Source organism: Narcine bancroftii, chromosome 3, assembly GCF_036971445.1.
Source record: "Narcine bancroftii isolate sNarBan1 chromosome 3, sNarBan1.hap1, whole genome shotgun sequence".
Taxonomy (NCBI): domain Eukaryota; kingdom Metazoa; phylum Chordata; class Chondrichthyes; order Torpediniformes; family Narcinidae; genus Narcine; species Narcine bancroftii.
Window position 1 is genome coordinate 171,540,099 of NC_091471.1, and position 21,570 is coordinate 171,561,668.

The 21,570-nt window shown below is 43.4% G+C and overlaps 1 protein-coding gene across 6 annotated transcripts in view; it reads right to left on the reverse strand.

Annotated features, from left to right (window-relative positions):
• The window catches only part of psd3l (pleckstrin and Sec7 domain containing 3, like), a 538,648-nt gene extending 517,878 nt beyond the window's left edge, over positions 1-20,770 (reverse strand). For 4 of the 6 annotated variants that reach the window (XM_069925821.1, XM_069925823.1, XM_069925825.1 and 1 more), the window contains exon 1: positions 4,235-4,999. In XM_069925821.1, coding sequence (XP_069781922.1) covers positions 4,235-4,954 — 720 coding nt within the window. In that variant the 5' untranslated portion in view covers positions 4,955-4,999. Of the gene's footprint in view, positions 1-4,234; positions 5,000-20,755 lie in introns of those variants that run through there. The other 2 variants (XM_069925817.1, XM_069925820.1) reach the window with 2 other exon arrangements.
• Positions 20,771-21,570: the final 800 nt, after the last annotated feature.

The window sequence follows — 21,570 nt, forward strand, 5'->3', positions numbered from 1 at the left end:
CCTCCTGCAGTTGCAAGAAAAATTACTAGGGATCAGGAAGGGGTGGATGAGGAAGCATGAGAAGACTAGGGAGTCTCTCCAGAAAGAGGAAAGGTGTAGGGAGGGGAAGATGTGGCCTGTGGCAAGATCCCATTGCAGCATGAGGAAATGAAGAACATCATGACCAGTAGATGCATCTGGGCCACCACTTTCTGCGCCTCATTCATTTTTACCATCATTTCCTGCAAGCTTTGTGTTTCTTGATCTCCCGAGTTCTCACTGATTTCACTTACTTTTCTCTCAAGAAAACAATCAGTAAATGTCTCTTGATACCACAATTATAGCAAACAGACATTATGTCTGCATACATTAGTTTGATATGCTACCACACAGATAATATCTCCCCTTCACATTATTCTTCCCTTTTCCTGAAGATGCCCTGCCTAGAGCTTGGCCCTGGTGTGTTAAATCTCTAAACATTTGCTGGGTGATCTCCTTGTGCTTGTTTTAACACAGACTCCATTGCTTGCACAATATCACGCTTCTTTAATTACATACACCTCAGATTCCACAAACTCTAAAACTTTCCAAATTTGACACATACTCACAGTGTTTAGCAAACCATCTCAAAACAACATTTTCAGCTGGTTTCTAACTGTTAATCTTGCCTTGTCGAACAGTAAATGTAATGGTTAGCGTGATCCTATCACAGCACCAGCAACCCAGGTTCTTATCTGGCACTGTCTATAAGGAGTTTTTAAGTTCTCCTCATGTCCACAAGGATTTCCCCTGCATATAACCATAACCATTTACGGAGCAGAAACAGGCCATGTTGGCCTTTCGAGTCTGCACCAGTTCACTGATTTTGTGCGCCCTCTTCAGGCATTGGTCCCGGTAGATCTTCATTCAATAACAATGGGCGAATTCAATGCAGGTGAAATCAGTCGTAGAAATGTTTGTAAAACGTGCAGTTCAATACTTCTCAGCACATTCAATACAGGGTCAACTAGTCCATGCTCTGGTCTTCTCCCACATTCCAAAGATGTACAGAGTTAGAAGGTTAATTGGTTACGTCGGTGTATCTGGTATCTCTAAACTAAAATTAATACTGGTAAGAGTGTGGGACCCGCTTGTTGTTCAAGTAGTCAATGAACTGTTTCAATGCCCCCCATCACCTGGTTGGCCTGGAGCCAAAGTTTTTATCAACTTTCCTGCTTGGTAACTACAACTGAGAGCAAACATTTTTAACTTATGCTGTGTTATTTTCATTAAAATGTGTTCTTTCTACATATTCTATTCATGGTTCAATTGAACTATAAAGGATTCTAAAGTGCCATTTGTGATCATCTTGACTTTGTTACAAAACAACTGATGCATGATGCTGCTCCAGAATTTCAGAGAAAAACCCCCACAAAATTCCCTGAAAAACAAGGAGCACTTATTCTGAAACCTCTTTGTTCATCTTCACTGCCATCATCATAATGTCACCACTCATATGTTCTATGATTAAGTATAAACAATGTACAAGTAAGCAGTTAAGACCATATACAGCCATATTTATTCTTGCATGATCATACAGGGAACCATTAGCAACAAGCAGGATTGATTGCATGGTTTTCACAGTACCAAAATATCAAAGGGCAGTGCGAATAGCAGAACACTGTTGCAGTGCCAACGACCATGGATTAAAATCTGACACTGTCTTTAAGGAGCCTGTACATTCTCCCTGTGACCTGAATTGAGTTTCCCCGATTTCCTCCCACCCTCCAAAACGTATCGGGTTAGTAGGTTAATTGGGTGTAATTGGGTGACACAGGTTTCATGGGCCAGAAGAACCTTCTACTGTGCTGTATATTTTTTTTTAAAATCAATTTCAGAATACCAATTTTTTGTTACATAGTACCCAATCATACGTATCAGTATAATCATTAGGTTGAAGGTGATTTGAGCCAAAATGAGCTGGGGAACAGAAAACCTGAGATTCCCCAACATGACACTGGGAGATCCTGTTGTGGGATTGGAACCCCCATGTCTTAAAATGGGCATGTCCAATCTGGAAATTACTGAGGTGTTCCATTTTCTCTTGGCCTACTTTTTTGGTGGGGGTTTTTTTTACTCATATTAATGCTTTAATGAGTCCCTAATCATTTTTGTTTAAATTTTAAGTGTTCAATTATTTGAAACAATTTTAAAATTCTTAAATATCAAAAGCATTCAAAAATGCTGACAAACTTTGACAGGAGGCTAGGGTCCTCCTCCAAGTCTTGCCTTTTGAAACAAAGACTGTCAGGGAGTGCCAGGGGAGGACTTCAGGGGCATTCCAGAGGAAGCATATTCGCTACTAAGGCCTCGCTACACTTTGCTATTTGACTGGGATCAGGAGGCCCAGGGTAATAGGACCCACATTTTCAAATAAGGATAGTACTAGGCAAGGAGGGAAAACAAGGAATGAGAGCAAGTCTGAACACTGGGCCAAAGTCGGCAATATTTGCCCCACTGACTTTGCATGAAGATAAAAAGTAGATATTGGTAATTGCCTATTTAGCACCTTTACCCAATTTCATCTTCACCGACATCCCCGCACTGCAACCGTAATAATTGTTTGGAAATATTTTACAACATATATTGATTCCTTTAATTTCCTCACATCCTACTCTCGCCTGCACATATTTTTTTTAATACTTTTCACACCACTTAATACAAAGGGTACTTTCTTTCTGCTTCTTTGCAATGTTGAAATGTACTTTTCTCTTCAAAATTAAGTGTGTAAAATAATTATTTCAATTTGAATTATGTCCCTCCCTAAACCAGATGAAAGGCAACAAAATAATTACAAAAAGGCTCTGAATTTTACCCTTAAAACATCCCTTTCAATCAACACCATTAAAAAAACTATACAAATTAGAAGCATTGAATGCAGCATTTTGCCAACGGCCCTCAGTATACTTCAAAATAAAAATCACATAATTTTACTGCTCATCTGAGCACTAGTCTCTTCCAACTATGTGATACCATTGCCATAAAACAGTATCTCTCAACTTATGGTCTGCAGACCACTGCTGATTCCTGGGTTTGTTGTAGGTGTCCACAGTGTGGTAACAAAGACCAGAATTAATGATACAACATGCTAATAAAATGTTAAATTTGATGAAAAAGGAAAATATATTTGTAAAAATATATTCCCACAAAAATTAAAAGCATTCTGTCAGCAGTCTGAAAAGGGTCTCCAGTTTGCCATCATCTCCCCACCCACCCCATTGGTGCTCTGCAAATTTGTTATGGGTGCTCTATGGTAAATAAAGGAATACCTACGGTGATTGGTAGAATGAAAAACGATTGGGAAGCACTGGCAGAAAACTTATAGTACATGCAGAAGTAGCCAATAATTTTCTTCCTTTTCATTAATCCAAAACGATGGACACTATCCACAGTAAAACCAATCCCACATATTGATGTTGTTTCACAGCTACTTAATGATTGCTGTGAAATTCAGTCTTCCCCGAAAATGAATTTTTGCCTCGTGTGATAACCCTTTCCACAACAGTAGCCATATTTATATTTTAAGAAACTTAATGTCCTATCTGCATCCTACATTATTATCTAATGCCAATTTCCTGCTAATTTCTCACTCAGTTGTGTGGAATATATAATGGAAATCCAACCCAAAGTCACCCCATTCCCACACACTGTCCTTCTATTAATGGTACTCCATGGTATATTTAATTCAATGAATATCATTGAATTATTACTGTATTTCTTACCATCTCAATAAACTACATCTGAACAATTACAGATATGTTGGAAGAACTCAGCCAATTGAACAGCAGCTGTGAAAAGATACTTCAGTTTAACATTTCAGGTCAGCAACCCTACCCCAGTCAATGAGCTTCTGGGAAAGATCCCTGACCTGAAACTTTAACTGGTTTCTTTTGTCACAGATCCTGCTTCTTCTGTTCTTCCATCATTTCTGGTTTTAGTTCTGATGCGACTTCTGAAGTGTCTTCAGTTTTTTTTTTATTTCTTTTCCAATATCTAAACAATGTTTGGGTTGTATTTCGCAAGAAGCGGAAGGTAATCATGTCTGACTTTTGTTCCCTAAATGGACAAGAAGATTACATGTTGCAGTCAGTATGAAGACTGCACCCCAAATTGCCACCTGCCACATCATAGGTGGCATTCTATTGAATAAAACATATTTAGACAATCTCTCAGAAATCCAAGGCTCTTTAAAACAAGATTAAGCAACAACTCTTACCTTTTGCAGAGGGTTCGGACTTGTTGGAGAGCTGGCTATACCAGACAGTCTGGGATCAGGGTGGTGAGGGTGGCAACCCCTTTCCGATGATCTTGGCGACCAGTCCACAACCTCAGAACTGAATCTCTGATTCAATGAGAAGGGGGATTTCCCAAAGATGGGCGCCTCCACCACGTTGGGCTTGCTGACCTCCACTTTCCATCTGACCCCGTCCTTCCTCGAACTGGACACATGCGCGTTGCAGGAGCCGACCACTGGGGCACAGAGGGCAGCCGGAGACTGCAGCAGCCTTGGAGTTCGCTCCGAGCCCTTCCTCTCCCGGTCCCAGGTGCCAGCCTGCAGTCCTCTTTGAGAGGGCACCGTCTCGGCGCCAGGGCAACCGGTAGAGGGTGGCAGTGCGGCAGACAAGCCTACCCTTGAGCCAAGCGCACGGGCACCGCTGATGCGACACGCTTCACAGCACCCAACATCTGGCCGGCGGCAGCCGCCCCCACGTCCATCAACACGCCAGACTTCGCCCAGCTGTTTGCGGTTGTCATGGTAGCCGGAAGCCACGCCTCCGTCGTCCCTCACCGACCGCAGCCATTGGTTGGCGAGAACGGGGCCAGGGTCCCGACCGACGCGACCCTCTGTGCAGCTTGGTGCGGCGTGCCAGGCTGAATTGGATGGAGATTGCAGCCGAATAAAGAGGAAGGAAGTCTTGACTTGTTTCTCAGCCATTTCCTGTTCACATCATTATCCACACTCAGATAAAGGGAAGATTTCCTAGAAGAGATTAAAATTAAAATTTTAAAGCCAAAAAGCAATGATTGAGAAAGTTCAGTCTTGCTAATTAAAGTCTTTAAAAGATAACAAAAGACGCTATTTGCTCACAATCTTGTCCAAAACAAAGTAAACATTATATATTGGCAACCACGTTTCTCCCGCGGCATGGGGAATTACTCTGAGGAATTGTGGCATATTGGAGAAGGTATTAACCGTTCATCGGCCAAACCACAGCCACATTAACCATGGGATGTGCACAGCCGGCACCCAATATCGCCCAACCAGCTGTCATCTTGACCACACCCCGTCTATGTTCCCTCTCAAAAGTTGCTGGTCAAAGTTACATTGCAACCACAAGAGAGTCCAGATGCTAGAACCTGAAGCAAAACTCACAGTCCAAAACACCCACAAGTTGGTTTGATCCCAAGACTCTTCGGAAAGCGGCGCATAACGCACAGGAATTACACATCGCTTCTTTTTCCCCTCCTCTTCACTCGATCGCCAGTGTGGGGCTGAATAGAGTTGGGAATCACCGGGGGGATATGCTGTAATGTGATTAATTCGTTCAAGGAAACTACCATTCACAGCATCAGGAACTTAGTCATCCTGGCGATGAGGTCTCCGATGCATCCTTCCTACTTAGAACTAATCTTCTTGAAACTCACAGGGGCACGGAATTCAGGACTTCCATCGCTCACGATATAAAATACACCAAAAAAGTTCACAAACAAGAACCCCATTTGAATGCATTTCCATCCAATGCTCGGCATTAATCTCTTTTTGCCAGTGTAATGGGGGAGGGGGGGGAGTTTTATCCACTTACTTCCCAATGTAAGATGTCTCTCGAAATTGAAGGATCTGCAGCCTAAAACAGGGGTGCTTCATGGAGAGAGCGCACACTCGCGTTCCACAGGCCAGGCTGCATCTGGCATTCATTGAAAAGCCGCCTACGCTTCGGCCAGCCCTGGAGAACCATAAAGTAATCTCCAGGGACAACTGGCAGCCGGAGGAGGTTGACGAATAACATTTACTGATAACTTACAACGCTGTTTATGAAGAGCAGCCTCCACACAAAGGGGTGTTTAGGGAATCGCTGCCAAATGTATGACTTTTATATAATCGAGTCTCTGTTCAGTTGAGAACTGTGCAAATCCCAGAGTCAATGTGATCTTTGATGGGGACAGAATCGCACTAGCGGTTGACCAGAACACAGCTCCAACCCCAAGCAAATAACATGAAGCAATTAAATGTAGACATTAATTGCTGCCTTGAGCTAATATTTCTCAAGTGTCCTTTTACGACTGGATTAATTTGCTTAGAATAAATAAATAGTTATTGAGTTAAAGGTTAGACAATTTCCCAGGAATTTTATTTTAAAACACACCTTATCTTTGGGAAGGGCAGATAACATTTCCCTCTCCCCTCTCATTAATGGATCATTAGGTCATGTTGGAGAAAAAGGTCATGTTCACACAATATCCAAGAACAGGATCACATCAAGTACAAAGAATTACTGGAGGAACTCAACATGTCAGACAGCATCCACGATTAGAAATAGTCAGTCAAGTCTTAGATCTGAAATTACATATATAAAAGGGAAAGTGGAAGGAGCCCTGTGGTGATAGTGTGGAGGACAGAAGATGCGGGAGGTGGAGAGACAGGTGGAGGGAGAAACCATGAGGAGAGGGGTCAGTGGGGAGAGGAGGCTAGAGAGAAAAAAATACGTACAGGAGTGGGTAAAAATGGGAAAAGTGGAATCAGATGAGGGTGAAGGTTACCCAGCATGAGAAAAATCAATCTTCATGCACTTAGGTTTAAGGTTGTCCAGGGAGAATATGCCCATCCCCTGGCTTCTTTCCTCTTTATATGTGTAATTTTACCTATTCTGAGAGTCTTGATCTGAGTTTCAGATCCAAAACGTTGACTGACCATTTCAACCTATGGATACTGTCTGACCTGCTGAGTGTCTTCAGCAATTCTTTGTTTTCTAAAGATTGCAGCATCTGTAGCTTTTGTATTTCTCACATCAAGTTACAGTCCGCGAGGGGGTCACTAAATTGGGTGCAGTTTGAAATCAGTGCCACATCACCATAATTCAATTGGATCAGATGCTGCTTGAAACAAGAATTAATCTGGGTTAGATCCAGCTATTGTCAGATGGATTCCAAGAACAAATGTGGTTTAGGTTCTCCATAAGATCAGAAACACCTGCAGTCAGGTCTTTTATCAACCAGGAACTGCCCAAGAACTGAATGGTGATCTGCAGCCAAGCCTCTTCACTGCCATAGCACCATCCCACATCTGTCTGGAGTTGGAGTCATTACCAGTCCCGGTATCATCAACAACCAAAATCTCAGTCACCTGATGTTCAAGTTAGTCAACCAAACAAATTAATCTCTTTCTTCTTGCAAGAACAACAAATAACAGTCTTAGAGGGCTAAGCAAATGTTAGGTTTTTTTAAATTCCAAGATGATTGAACAATGTTCACCTCCTTCACTGCCTCACTGGCATAAATTTTTTTAAGTGTCTGCTTTTTTTTTAAGGATTGTGTTAGGTGGTAATGCATGAAGGGGTTTCCAAAAGCATTTTATGCACTTTGAAAGAATGGTGCAAAATCTTTTATCTCCATTCGAGTGGGCAGAAAGGTTTTAGATAACAACCAAGCAAAAAAGTGACATGACCAGCAATAGAGAACTTTCATTTTTTATCTTATTGATTTCCTGGGAAGCATCTTACCCAGGTAATAGGTACCCTTTAAGTACAACCTGCTTATGGGCTGTTTAATTCAATATTGGCTCTGAATTATTCTGTTAGGCTCTTTGATTCTGTGATATTTCTCCAGCCTCCAATTCATTTCTTTTGTGTTTTCTTATTTCTGTTCCACAGAGCTTTCCATGGGAGTTCATGACAATGGCAAGTTTGATTTTGGTGCTCTGAAATTTTGATTCTGCCATTCAGCAGACTATGGCTTGCAGTTATCACATATTACAGCTGTTGACTCAACACTGAAAACTGCTCTGTTCACTGTTAAACTTTGAGTGAATATGCTGATTCTCAATCAAGCTCATTAAATTAACCGAGCTCTTTTTGGATGGGCATGCTCACCTTGTTGATTGTCTTGCCAAACCAGGTGCTCTGGTTTCCTCTCATATCCTAAAGATGTGCATGTTGGTAGGTTAATTGGCCTCAGTAAATTATTGCACTTATTATTGGTAAGTGGGAGGGTGACAGGAACGACAATTTGAGCAGAGTTGAAGGTTATGAGAAAAAAATGTTGCATGGAATGAGAATGGTGGGATTGTTCTGAGAATTGGCATTACCTCTTTCTATGTAAGAAGAAATATGAAAATGCTTAGGAACATAAGCTTAGGAATAAGCCAACCAGCCTGTCAAGCCTGTTTACTCTTTTCATGTCTGTCTAGAATGATATCAGATTACTTGGCAAATGGCAGAGAAAATTACCCTAAGGACAGTGATTACAGTGGTGGACCAGCAGCTGAAGGACAATGAGATATTAGTGACTTGCGGGGTAAGAACCCATTCAGGCTGCTGGCTGCTGGTGACTTTAGGTCGAAGAAGCCACACAGACTGCAGGCTGCTGGAGACTAACTCATGAGAACCAAGTATCGGAACCGGGATTCGAGAAAATGTTGAAAGGCAGAAGGGATCCTGAAGGGCCCTAGGTGCTGAAAGTTTCTTTGTCATGTCAGATGATTGGATTTCGGCTTGGATTGCCAGTGGTTTAAACTTAACTGGCTTCTTGTGAAGCTGCAGAGGCTGCAGGCATGCTGGAGGCAGATCCATGGATACTCAGTGACTCTGTTGGGGGGTGTGGGGAATGGTGCAGGAGACTCTCTTTTGCTTCTCTGTCTCTGACTGTAAGGGACACCAGGAAATGTTCATGGAAAATCTTTAACTGCCCTATGGCAAACTAAAAGCAATTTTGTGTAATATTACATTTCTGTTTTATTACATGACAGTAAATAATATCTGATCTGATATTGGTCTGCTTCATTTTCCTTCTTTCATTCTGTAACCTAGTCTATTAAAATCAAACAGATCTTGAAATGTATAATGTATCACGATTCAATTTCTTTTGATTGGAGAGAATTCCAGGTTTTCACCATCCTTTGCATTCTTGATCTGCCTAGCTATAATCTTGCAGTTAATCCCCCTTCTTTCCCACAGAAGATTTTTGTCCTCTTCATTTCCATTAAATCTTGTAATTCTTGAATACCTCCATTAGTCATCCTTTTATTTTCAAAAGAAGGCAGACCTAATGCATCCAGCCTCATAAATGTAACACCATTAGTAGCATTAGTTACATCCACTACACACATTCAAACATTTACAATGAACTATATATTTAGCTCATTAAACAAATACCACAGAATTCACAAATACGTCATGTTATATTGACGCCCCAAATGGATCTAAAAGTCATCAGAATGGAATGTTTATAACCTATGCACAGCTGGAAAAATACATTCAAGGAAAAGTGGATGACCAGGTGTACAAAAGGCCTAAAAGATATGACATCGTTTGCCTGTTATATAATAAACTGCATGAATCCTGAGAAACTGACAGCCATCAATCATGCTTCAGCCAGGATTTAAGAATCTCCTTAATCCACCATTAGGTTTAAACCATAAAACAAATAGAGCCATGACCTAGGTCCTTCTGAAAACATTGGGTCACTCTCTGTGATTCTTTATGGATTCTTTATTGTCATATATGCAATGATGGGGATTGGTTTGCAAGCAGACCAGTTAGCATCACAGTACAAAAGTGCAGATTTACAAAGGGAGATAAATTGTTTCAGAGCAAAGCCTGGATAATTTGAGTATACTGAATTTATTCATGAGTCTAATAACAGCAGGAAATAAACTGTCCTTGAGCCTGGTGGTGTGTGATTTCATGCCTTTGAGTCTAACTGAAAGGAGGGGGCTGAAAAGTCTAGCTGGGATAAGATGAGTTTTTTTAAAATGCGATGGCCGCTTCTCCAAGTTAGCTGGAGCTATAGATGGGGTTTATGGAAGGGAGGGGGATATGTGTGATTGCCCTGAAATACATTCACAACCCAATGCAGTTTCTCACGGTCTTCAGTGGACCAATTCCCATTCAACGCAATGAGATCATGCTTTTACTGTTTGTGGTGGTACACCACCAGCCTACTGCAGGGGGCAACCTCTGTACTTGCAGAAGTGTAAGGGGACAGGACAACTCCTGGCCAGCTGCCAATCAGTCGGCCTGAATGGATCAAGCCCCACCCGGTCGGGTGTCAATCACCCTCTGGGATTATAAACCTGTGCAGGCCTCACACTGAGTTGCTGCAGCCGCAGCCAGCTTGGCTCTGGAGGATTTTGTGGATTAAAGCCTGTTGTTCAGTCTTTACCTTGTGTGTGTCTGATTCTGTCTAACAGCGCACCACACTTTTGAAGTTGTTATTTCTTCATTTAGGTGGTGTAAAAAATCATGGAACTGTAGGGCATAAGTTCAGCACCAGAAGTGTGTGCTCAACTAGTGAACTGGTATCCACAGGTAGGTATTTGGTTTTCACTTACTTTGTCCAGAACAAAACATCTGGCCTGAAGTATAATGAATGAACTGATTTTTCAACATAATTTCTTATACACCATCACCAACTTTAAAATCCCTCCCTGAATGTTCAGAATGAATGACTAATATGGTGATAAGCACTCAACTGAAATAGAAACTGAACCCTTCAAACTCATCCAAGCCTAAGCTGAAGAATGCCAACCTGGGTAAAATATCAAAAGGAAAATTGTGTCTGTAACTAAACTGTCATTTTAGCAAAAGGAGAAAGATAGCAAATTTCAAAACTTCAATTTTTTTATAAATTGACTGAGGCTTCAGAAATTGTTATGTTTACTGTTTAGAAGTAATCTTCTTCATTTAAGCATTGAAGGTACAGTGATTGTCAGAAAGATTATCTCTGCAATTGTACCATATCACTGTTCCTGAAAAGGCAGGCTACTATTAATAGTACAGCATGAACTACTTTACTAAATTTATTGAAAAGTGCAACAGAGGACTAAAGTGTTTGAAGGAATGAAAAAATTAGATTGGAGTCCAAGTCTGAATCACCAATGATCTGGATGCGTGGGGCAGCAGGTTTGAGAAGTCTTTTCCTAATTTCATGTTACCACTATGATGTTACTCAAACATCTCTGTTATTATTGTCAGGATGGAAAATGGACCAAGAAGTGGGCTGGGTGCAGGTGTCTAAGACATGCCAGACATCTGTCTCCAGCCAATCATCCTGCTTATGGCACTAGACTTGTGGAAAGTGGAAGAAATCTCATAAATACAGTAGCCAATGTTTGAATAACATTGCACCCTGTTGAGAGGAAACAAAGTTTACAGTGCAGTTGAACAAGCTCCAGAAGTGCTCTTGCAAATGCCAGATGCCTGAAATAGAATGTGTCCCACTGTCAGCTTGTTGATTCCAAACTGGGTTGAGGCTTTTGACTGAGGTGGACACAGGTGAGATTCTGCAAAAATGTTAATTCAAGTGGCATCAAATAGATTACTCACTGAGGAGCATTTGAGGTGCTTTTGTTTTATTTGTTTGCAGCACACAGCAACATCACTATCTCTAACTTCTGAATAGGTGATTAGGGCATTTCAGGGGCAAATAAAGATCTGTGATTAAGGGCAAATAAGATGTGCACAGCAATGATGACCCTGATCATTACAAGCCAATAGTTTCAAATCCACCATTACCAACACAAACATTGTATGCATTTTTTTAAAATAATGCAAACTCCCTGGCTGCCATGATGGGATTCAAATCCATGCCTTCAGATCAATAATGTACGCATCTGAATAACGCTCCAGTATTTTAATTGTTATTGGATCATATTCTGTATGGTGGATGTTTTTGTTATTATTGGCTAAGCACTAAATACACAAATCAGTCTCAAAGGGAACAAGGAATTATCTCAGGAACAAGACCCAACATTTAGAACTGCTAGAAGACCATCAGCTCAGTGAAAGACACACTTTGGTCAGCCCAAATCCTGTTGGTCTTTCAGCACATGAAGATGTCGGTGTGGAAATGCTGCCGACTGCATATTCCAGGCTATAGGAATATGTGCTGAATACACAGCCAACACGAGGACACTGTGGGTAAGGACCATAGTCGAGAGCCCTCCATTAACGGGCAGTGAGGGGCTGAGACCAAGGGGAAGCCATCAAACAACAAAGTGGAAGGGGTGGGGAAAATGACAAGGTTCCATGGTGGAGACAAAAGTTTAATTAGAAATGAATGGAACAATCTTTAGGAATAGAAATGTATGGATACAAAACTAAAGGTGGGAAGGGTCTTTGAAAAGTTTTGTGAAATATTTATTATGTATACAGTCTATTTTTGATAAAGAAAAAGACCCTGATTACTTCTCCCTCAATTGTGAAAATTATCAAGTACCCAGGAATATGCAAATGTCAGAGGAGAATGCAAATTGGTATATGCCTAGTGTTCCCATCAACGTCTGTACCAAAAATCAGTTTGGTGAATGCACACCGTCTCATTTAGACTCTGTGCTTCAAGAACACACCTGTAACTTTAATATGCAAGCACATTTACAGGGAAACCTGCAGATAAAGGCATATGGGAGACCAGCGATAGACTTGAGTTTTTAAAAGGCGCAAATGGATAGGCATTGGTCTCCAATGGAATTGCAAAATAGATTATACAATGTTGACCAGCTATTTCACCTGATACTCCACAAAATTTGATGGAATTGAAATACTGCATATGTACCAGACAGCTTTTAGAATACTGACTACTTAACATGGGCATATTCTAGGCTATAGGAATATGTGCTGAAACTGAGGAAATAATTTTGAATTGGTAAGTTGTTGCTTTGTCCAAATAGAATATTTTGTTAAGTTCTTAAGATTTAAAAAATAGCTAAAGGAACATTCACTCCTCATGATATCAGGGACAGGAAAGATTGAAGATAATATGCACTATTTTTACCAAAACAGACAGATAAGAGGGGCTTGTAAAATGAAGGAATTAGATAAGGTGAGTTGAGAAAGACTATTTCCTCCAGCTGAGGAGTTGGTGACAAGGGGTCATCAAGGGGTTATCAATTTTTCAAGTTGGTATGGTGCTGTAATTGTTATGTGGTTATGTGGTATCAAGGGACTGAGGGAGAGAATGTAGATAAAATGTCTTCTTACAAGAATGTTTGTAGTTAGTACACAAGGAATAGAAACCCTTCCCACACAGCAATCTTACTCTCCTCTTCTAGCCCTCCGCCTCAAATCAAACATGCGTGGCGGCACACATCCTCATGGCAAACCGGCCCCACTTGTATTGCCACATGGTGGGGCAGCCATGGGGAAATGGCATTGTCAGAGGTTTTACTCTGACTCCAGCATCCCTTCCAGCACGCACCCTGGGCAGAGATTATGACGTCACAATGCACCAGGTGACTGAGTTCATGCTGCCCTCAAAGGAGTGCGGTGAATTTGAATAAAAATAGTCGTTAACGACCTTCGGTGTGGCAACAGTGATTTCCTTCAGCTCCTGCAAGCGCCACAGCAGTGATTTCTTTCAGCTCCTGCAAGCGCCACAGTGGTGACCCCGACAGGGCCAGACGGCTATCTGGACCCAGTGAATGATGGATGCAGTCAAGGTGCTCGCAGTAGTCCTCAAACTTCCCCCCTTCAGGCCCCATCGCCCACGGACATGGTTAGGGCAGGTGGAGGCACAATTCCATTTCCGCAACATCTCAGCCGACGCCACAAAATTTTACCACTTCGTGGGCATACTGGACTAGGACACGGCGGCGAGGGTGGATGACATCATTCACCAGCAACCAGCAGTGGGCAAGTACACCACCCTCAAAAATCTACTCCTGGCGAAGTTTGGCCTCACGTCCCAGCAGCATGCTTCCAGGATCTTACACCTGGATGATCATGAACTGTGTTTTCTCTTCTGCCAGATATTCCTTGAACAGATGCTAGAAAATATCCGACTCCATCTGTCCGAAGAGGACTTTTACGACCCCTGTAAGGCCACAGCCCAGGCAGATGTCCTCTGGAATGCAAAACAGAAGAATGAGGCAGTCCTCAGCCAAGTCTCCAAGCCGCAGCCCTGCCGTCCGCAGAATACCCCCAAGCACAAGCCAGAGGAAACCCAGTCAACATGGTGCTTTTATCACCAGCACTGGGGAGTGAAAGCCTGCAAGTGCCACCAGCCCTGCGACTTCCAGGGAAAACAGCCAGGCCAACCGCCATTGATAGCTGCGACGGTTGGCCACGTGAACAGTCTCCTTTACATCACTGACAAGTCCACGGGCCACCGGTTCCTGATGGACACAGTGGCTGAGTGAGCGCCCTCCCCCATATAGCGCTGGAAACTCGCACCCTGAACCCTGGTCCCGAAGTCATCAGGGGGTTGAAGGCCCTGCGGAGACTACAGATGGCTAAATTATGCCATGACTCCAGACAGGTACCCGGTCCCCCAGATCCAGGACTTCGCGGCCAACCTCCACGGCATGCAGTTCTTTTCAAAAGTCGATCTGGTGCGTGCATACCACCAGATCCCAGTACACCCCGATGACATTTGAAAGACTGCCATTATCACCTCTTTCAGCTTGTACAAATTCCTCCGGATGCCGTTCGGGTTGAAGTACGCGGCCCAGACGTTCCAGCACCTCATGGATGCAGTGGGTAGAGATTTGGACTTTGTCTTTATCTACCTAGATCCTGGTAGCACGAGCATAAGGCCCATCTCCGTACCCTGTTCGCCCGGCTGGCAGAATTTGGCCTCACAGTCAACAAGGCCAAATGCCAGTTTGGGAAACAGTTCCTGGGGCACACCATCTCAGCATCTGGGCAGCTCCTGCACCAGAGAAAGAGGCAACCGTCCAGCATTTTCCCCAAACCCTCCTCCTTCAAGGGCCTGCAAGAATTTGTGGGAATAGTAAATGTTTACCAGAGATTCATCCCCAACGCCACCCACATCAGCCTCTTTTCACGCTGATCGCAACAAAAGAGAAGACCCTGGCCTAGTCGGAGGAGGCAGATGAGGCCTTCACTGCAACGAAACAGGCCCTCACAGAGGCGACTTTGTTGGTACACTCACTCACACGGCACTCTTGGTCGACACTTCTGCCACGGCAGTCGGGGGAGTACTGGAACAGTGGCTGGACGGGCAGTGGCGCCTGCTGGACTTTTTCAGTAAGCAGTTGCAGCTGCTGGAACTTAAATGCAATGCGATCAACCGGGAGCTCTTGGCACTGTGCCTGGCCATCCACCCCTTCCGATACTTCTTGGAGGGCAGAACTTTCACGATTTTCAACGATCACAAGCCCCTCACCCAAGACTGGCTATGGCCAAGGACCCATGGTCGGCCAGGGAACAGCACCACCTGTCCTACATGTCCAAATTCATGACAGATATCCGGCACAGGGCAGGGAAGGACAATGTGGTCATTTTTTTTTTTATTATTTTTTTTTTTTAATAAATTTTTTTATTTTTCACACCATAAATCACATTAGCCATGATATACACTATTTCTTTTCACACATATACAGTGACTTTTTCTCCCCCCCCCCTTTCCTCCCAAACCACCCCCCCACCCCCCCCTCTCATCCATTTTAGGTATACAATCTAGGTTGCATTAATCCAGTCAGGCAATGTTGTCATTCAACAAAATTACACCAGAAATTCTACTGAGTCCATTCTTTTCTTTCCTTCTCCTTCCATCAACTTAGGTAATGTTTGTCCCCGGTAGGTTTTCGCTATTGTATTTAATGTAAGGCTCCTATACTTGTTCGAATATTTCAATATTATTTCTTAACCAATATGTTATTTTTTTCTAATGGAATACATTTATTCATTTAAATTTGGTAGTTTCTTCCTTTTAATTTGGTTATGTATTCCATTAATATTTAAAGACATATAGTTCAGCGTAGCCCTTTTATATTTTGTTTATCTTCTCTTTCCGTTTTTCCATCATTACCTTTCCTCCTTTTCCATTTCTGTTTTCTTATTTTCAACTCTTTATAAGACAACATTCCTACAACATCTAACATTTTCCTTATTCTCCTATTTCTATCTTATTTATCCCCAATCTCCCCTTCACCTCCTGAGTTGTCCTTTATCCCTTGTCGGACAACCACATCTCCCCTCTCCATTTGGATTTGCGAATCCACTCGCAAGCGTCAGCTGATTGTGCAGTGACCGCTATTTCCCCCCACCCCGCCTCCCCCAGAAAAGATTTCACTTTTCATATGTCACAAAGGTCCCTCTTTTAATTCCCTCCTTATTCTCTCTATTCCATTACCTTCCCTTATTAATTCTTGTCTATACTATCTATATTTTCCTCTAAGTACAGATACATTCATGTATGCTCATTGTCTCTATTCACTCTTATACCTCTTTACCTGCATACATATCAATCGTGATCATTTTTACTCTCATTACCCGTCTTCATCCCTCAGTCTATTTTTGTCTTTACCCACATACATATCAGTCGTGATCATTTTAACTCTCATTACCCGTCTTCCTCCCTCAGTCTATTTTTGTAATTGTTCTGCAAATTTTCGTGCTTCTTCTGGATCCGAGAATAGTCTGTTTTGCTGTCCTGGAATAAATATTTTCAATACCGCTGGATGCTTTAGTATAAATTTATACCCTTTCTTCCATAAAATCGCCTTTGCTGTATTGAACTCTTTTCTCTTCTTTAGGAGTTCAAAACTTATATCTGGATAAATGAAGATTTTTTGCCCTTTATACTCCAGTGGTTTGTTGCCCTCTCTTACTTTTTCCATTGTCTTCTCCAGTACCTTTTCTCTTGTAGTATATCTTAGGAATTTTACTACAATAGATCTTGGTTTTTGTTGTGGTTGTGGTTTAGAGGCCAATACTCTATGTGCCCTTTCTATTTCCATTTCATGCTGTAGTTCTGGACATCCTAGGGTCTTAGGGATCCACTCTTTTATAAACTCCCTCATATTCTTGCCTTCTTCATCTTCCTTAAGGCCCACTATCTTTATGTTATTTCTTCTGTTATGGTTTTCCATTGTATCTATTTTTTGAGCTAGTAGTTCTTGTGTCTCTTTAGTTTTTTTATTAGATTTCTCCAATTTCTTTTTTAAGTCTTCTACCTCCATTTCTGCTGCTACTGCCCGCTCTTCCATCTTGTCCATTTTTTTTCCCATTTCTGTTAAGGTCATCTCCATTTTAATTATTTTCTCCTCTGTGTTGTTTATTCTTTTTCTTAAATCCTTAAATTCCTGTGTTTGCCATTCTTTAAATGATTCCATGTATCCTCTAATAAGAGCAAGTATATCCTTTACCTTGCCTCTCTTTTCTTCTTCTATTTCACCATACTCTTCCTCTTCCATCTGTTGTTTCTTTGTTGCCCTTTCCTCCTCTTCTATCTTGTTTCTATTGTCTTCTGTGGTCTCTTCTTGCTGCAGGTGTTCTGCAGCTGTCGTTGCCGGCTGTGGAGATCGACTCCCCAGCTGGTCCCCCCTCCCGTCGGTGTGTTTTTTTTCATTCGCATCGCGCATGCGCGAAACTTCGCGCATGCGCGGTTGCGCACTTTTGTTTGGCTCTGCGAGCCATTTTTGTAGTCCATTATTTACCGACCTGAGGGAGCGGGTTTCTCTCTCCGCATCGGGCCTCTTCGGACAGGTAAGGCCTTCACCTTTTTCCTCCTTTGTCTTCTCTTCCTCTCTTCTTACCGTTGCTTTCGACTTTTCTTTTTTTGTCGCCATCTTCTTTCCACCTTTATACTCACTTTTCTGTAACTTTTATTTCTGTGCCTTTGTGTTTTCTCTTGTTTTTCCCGACTTTTCTGGAGAGGGCTGGAGTTCACCGTCCGGCCACTACTCCATCACGTGACTCCTCCTCGACAATGTGGTCATTGATGCGCTCTCCCACCCGGCCATCAGCACACTAGCTCCTGGCCTTGACTACGCGCAACTATCGCAAAATTCAAGCTCTACAGACCACCATCTCAGGTCTCCAGCTCGAGGATATTCAGCTTCCAGACTCCACCCAGCCGCAGCTCTGCGACATCTCCACCGGCTCACCGCGCCCGGTAGTCCCACAGGAGTGGAGGGCAAGGGTCATCAGCTCTATCCACAATCTCACCCACCCCTCAGTAAAACTTCCGTGAGTATGGTGGCACAGCGATTCATCTGGCATGGCCCCAAGAAGGAGGTAGCAGCGCTAACCTGCCACTGCATCAGGTGCCAGACGTCTAAAGTCCACAGGCACAAGCAGGCCTCTGTTCAACATTTCAACTTGGCAACGTGCAGGTTCCAGCATATCCACATGGATGTCGTGGGCCCCTTGCCGGTGTCCAGGGAGTCATGGTGCCTGTTTACCATAGTGGACAGAGCAACTAGGTGGCTGAAAGCCATCTCGGTCCATGAGGCATCAGCGGAAACGTGTGCTACAGCCCTGGTCAGCCAGTGGATCGCTCATTTCGGCGTGCCAGTGCACATCACGAGCGACAGAGGTGCCCAATTTACCTCCCCACTATGGTCGCAGCTGGCAAGGGTTTTGGGGGGGGGGGGGGGTAACACTGCACCACACCACAGCCTACCACCCACAGTCTAACGGGTTGGTAGAGAGGTTCCACCGACACCTTAAGTCTGCTCTGATGGCAAGACTTACCGGCTCCGACTGGGTCGACGAGTTGCCCTGGGTTCTCCTTGGGATTAGGACGGTGCCCAAGGAGGACCTGCAAGCCTCATCAGCAAAAATGCTTTACGGTGCGCCACTCTCCCTGCCAGACAAATTCTTCGGCCAGGAGGCCAAGACGATGCACAATGAAGGTTAGCGGCTCGCGGACCACCATAAACGACTGGGCAACCTAACCCCGCTGACCCCATTGCACCATGGCACCCAACCATCCCATCGACTGAAAGATCTGGATGTGGTGCAATTTGTGTTTGTCCGGAGAGGACCACAGAGAGCCCCGCTGCAGTGCCCATACGAAGGACCGTACAAGGTTCTCCGGTGGTCCGGTGGGACTTTTACTTTAGATGTGGGAGGCAGGGAAGAACTGTTTACTGTGGACCACTTAAAGGCTGCTCATTTGGACTTATCACAGCTGGTGCAGACGGCTGTGCCCAAGCGCCGGGGCCGCCCACCAAAGCAACAGGACGCGTAGCCAGTTCTGAGGGGGGTTGTGTGGCGACGCACATCCTCATGGCGAACCGGCCCCGTTTGTATCGCCACGTGGCGGGGCAGCCATGGGAAAATGGCGTCGTCAGAAATTTCTCTCTGACTCCTTTCCAGCGCGCACCCTGGGCAGCAATTATGATGTCACAATGCACCAGGTGACTGAGCTCGTGCTGCCCTTAAAGGGGCGTGCTGAATTTGAGTGAAAACAGTTGTTAACGACCTTCAGCTCCTGCAAGCGCCACACATGAAATATTTTGCCTAAGATAGTGATTAAGTCGAAAACTACTGTAAAGATTACTTCAGATAATGCAGGAAGCAATGTAGAGTGAAAATGAGGATGGAGTTAGTTTTGAAAACTTCTGGAAAAGAAACTATGGCTCAAACTATCTAACCACTGTGTGTGTGGGGGGTGATCCAGAATGACCTCAAAATCAGGATTCGCTGAACATGTTGGAAAACATCTAAGCCTCTGATTGCACACACATTCCAGGTGAAAAGAGGTTACCTCAAGAAACAGACAGGATGGAACTACATAGAAAACAGAGCACCAGAACAGCCAAAAGTGGGTGCTTATTCTCTGTCTGAACTTCCGTTCCGTCTGCTTCATCTAACTTCAATGCACATGCTGAAAAGTGGGGCCTCTGCAGGGAATTTTCATTAACACATTATCCTTTGATAACAACTCAGATGGCTAGAAATAACAGAAATTGCTTGTGTTACAAGACCTAAGGACATTTTCATCCAAGAGTTATATAAATCATTGAAGTCTCAATGGCTTTCCAACCTGTAACTTGTTCTGTGTTTTCTATCAGCTCCCCTAGTCTATTATAATAATAAATGAAAGCATTACCTTTCCAGCCAGACACACATACAAGTGTCAGCAAAACTACGTCTGTCTCCTGGTCGCACTGATAAACGGCAAAGCAATCCAGGAGATGGAAAAGGTGAGCAATAAAAGAGATGTGAACAACAGCACGGATGATCCAGCTGCTCTGGGTGCAGGCTTGACAAAATCATTCACAAAGGGCCCAAGCTAGCGAGTGTCGTTTTCCTCTGGCAGAAATTCAGTGTCTCATTCAGACTGTTTTGTTTGGACCGCGATTAAATAAATCCTCGTAAGTGAAATAACAACCTCTGACTTTTGCATAGGTATGCAAATCTGTCCTAGAAGTATCACGATTACAAGACCGAGACGTGAAAAATGAAAAGCAATAAATAATGTCTCCATAATAAATTTATGGAAACAACAATGCGCGCGTTCGAACGAGCACCCAGACACACACACACACACATACATCAGAACACACGAACACACACACACACACAAAATTAATGCCTTAGAGCAACGTTTCTTTTTGTTGCCCGATGTTTATAGTTCGGTTTCCGCTCTAGATATTATCACAGCTAAATACACAATACAACTGCCATAAAACTACATTGTAGTTTGTAAATGCCCGTCGATCTGGTCTGATGGTCCGCAATGCGTGTTAGCCAAACATTTTAGCAATCTCTCGCTCGGGCTCCACGAGATGAATTTAGCAGCCACACTCACAGATGAAACAGTCACTTACCATGTTGAGGAAGAGATCAAAAGTCTAAAGAGGAAAGCTTGCTTTCCCTGAAGAACAACCACTTGCCAATTCCTCTCCCTCACACTCTCTCTGTTCTGCCATTCGGTTTTAGGACTTCCCATGCAGTTTCAAATAGTCCTGGCTTATTACAATAAATTGGAAGTTCCCATTAACAAAAGTGGGCGCAAAACAATCACAATAAAACAAAAGTAGTCGCTCAGCAAGAATTGCAGACTTCAGACTGTACCTCGCTCATTCTGACACACGCTCCTTGTCAAACTTTCCCTCGTTCTTCCTGAGGCCTCAGAAAACAACCCCGTCCCCAACGCAAAGCAACCCACCCAACTCCCCTCCCCCCTCCCCCCTCCCCACCACCTCCCTCCTCCAATTGACACAGCGCCAAAACAGGAAGGGGTTCGCTTTGTACACTAAAACCTACCGACGGCAGCCGGACAGAATATACTTAAGATTAACGGTATAGTTGCCACTTTATTGCAGACGGCGAGCTGACTGCAGCATGAGCAATTACAACAGGCTTCCCAGTGCATTGTGTCCCCGGAGAGATTCTTCTATTCATTCTGAACCAGCAGATCAACTCAAATCCACCGCATGGGGAGACCCCCCACCCCCGAATCACGCAAGAAGAGCCCTTTTATTTAAAATGTATCAATGCATATCCGAAGCAGTCCGGATACGGTAGTCGTTCTGGAACTTCTAAAGTGCACGACGCTTTAGAGAGAATTACAAAGAAATGCAAGAAAAGTGCTCAATTACATCATAACAATAATGATGTCCTGGAATTTTTCACGTGGTAG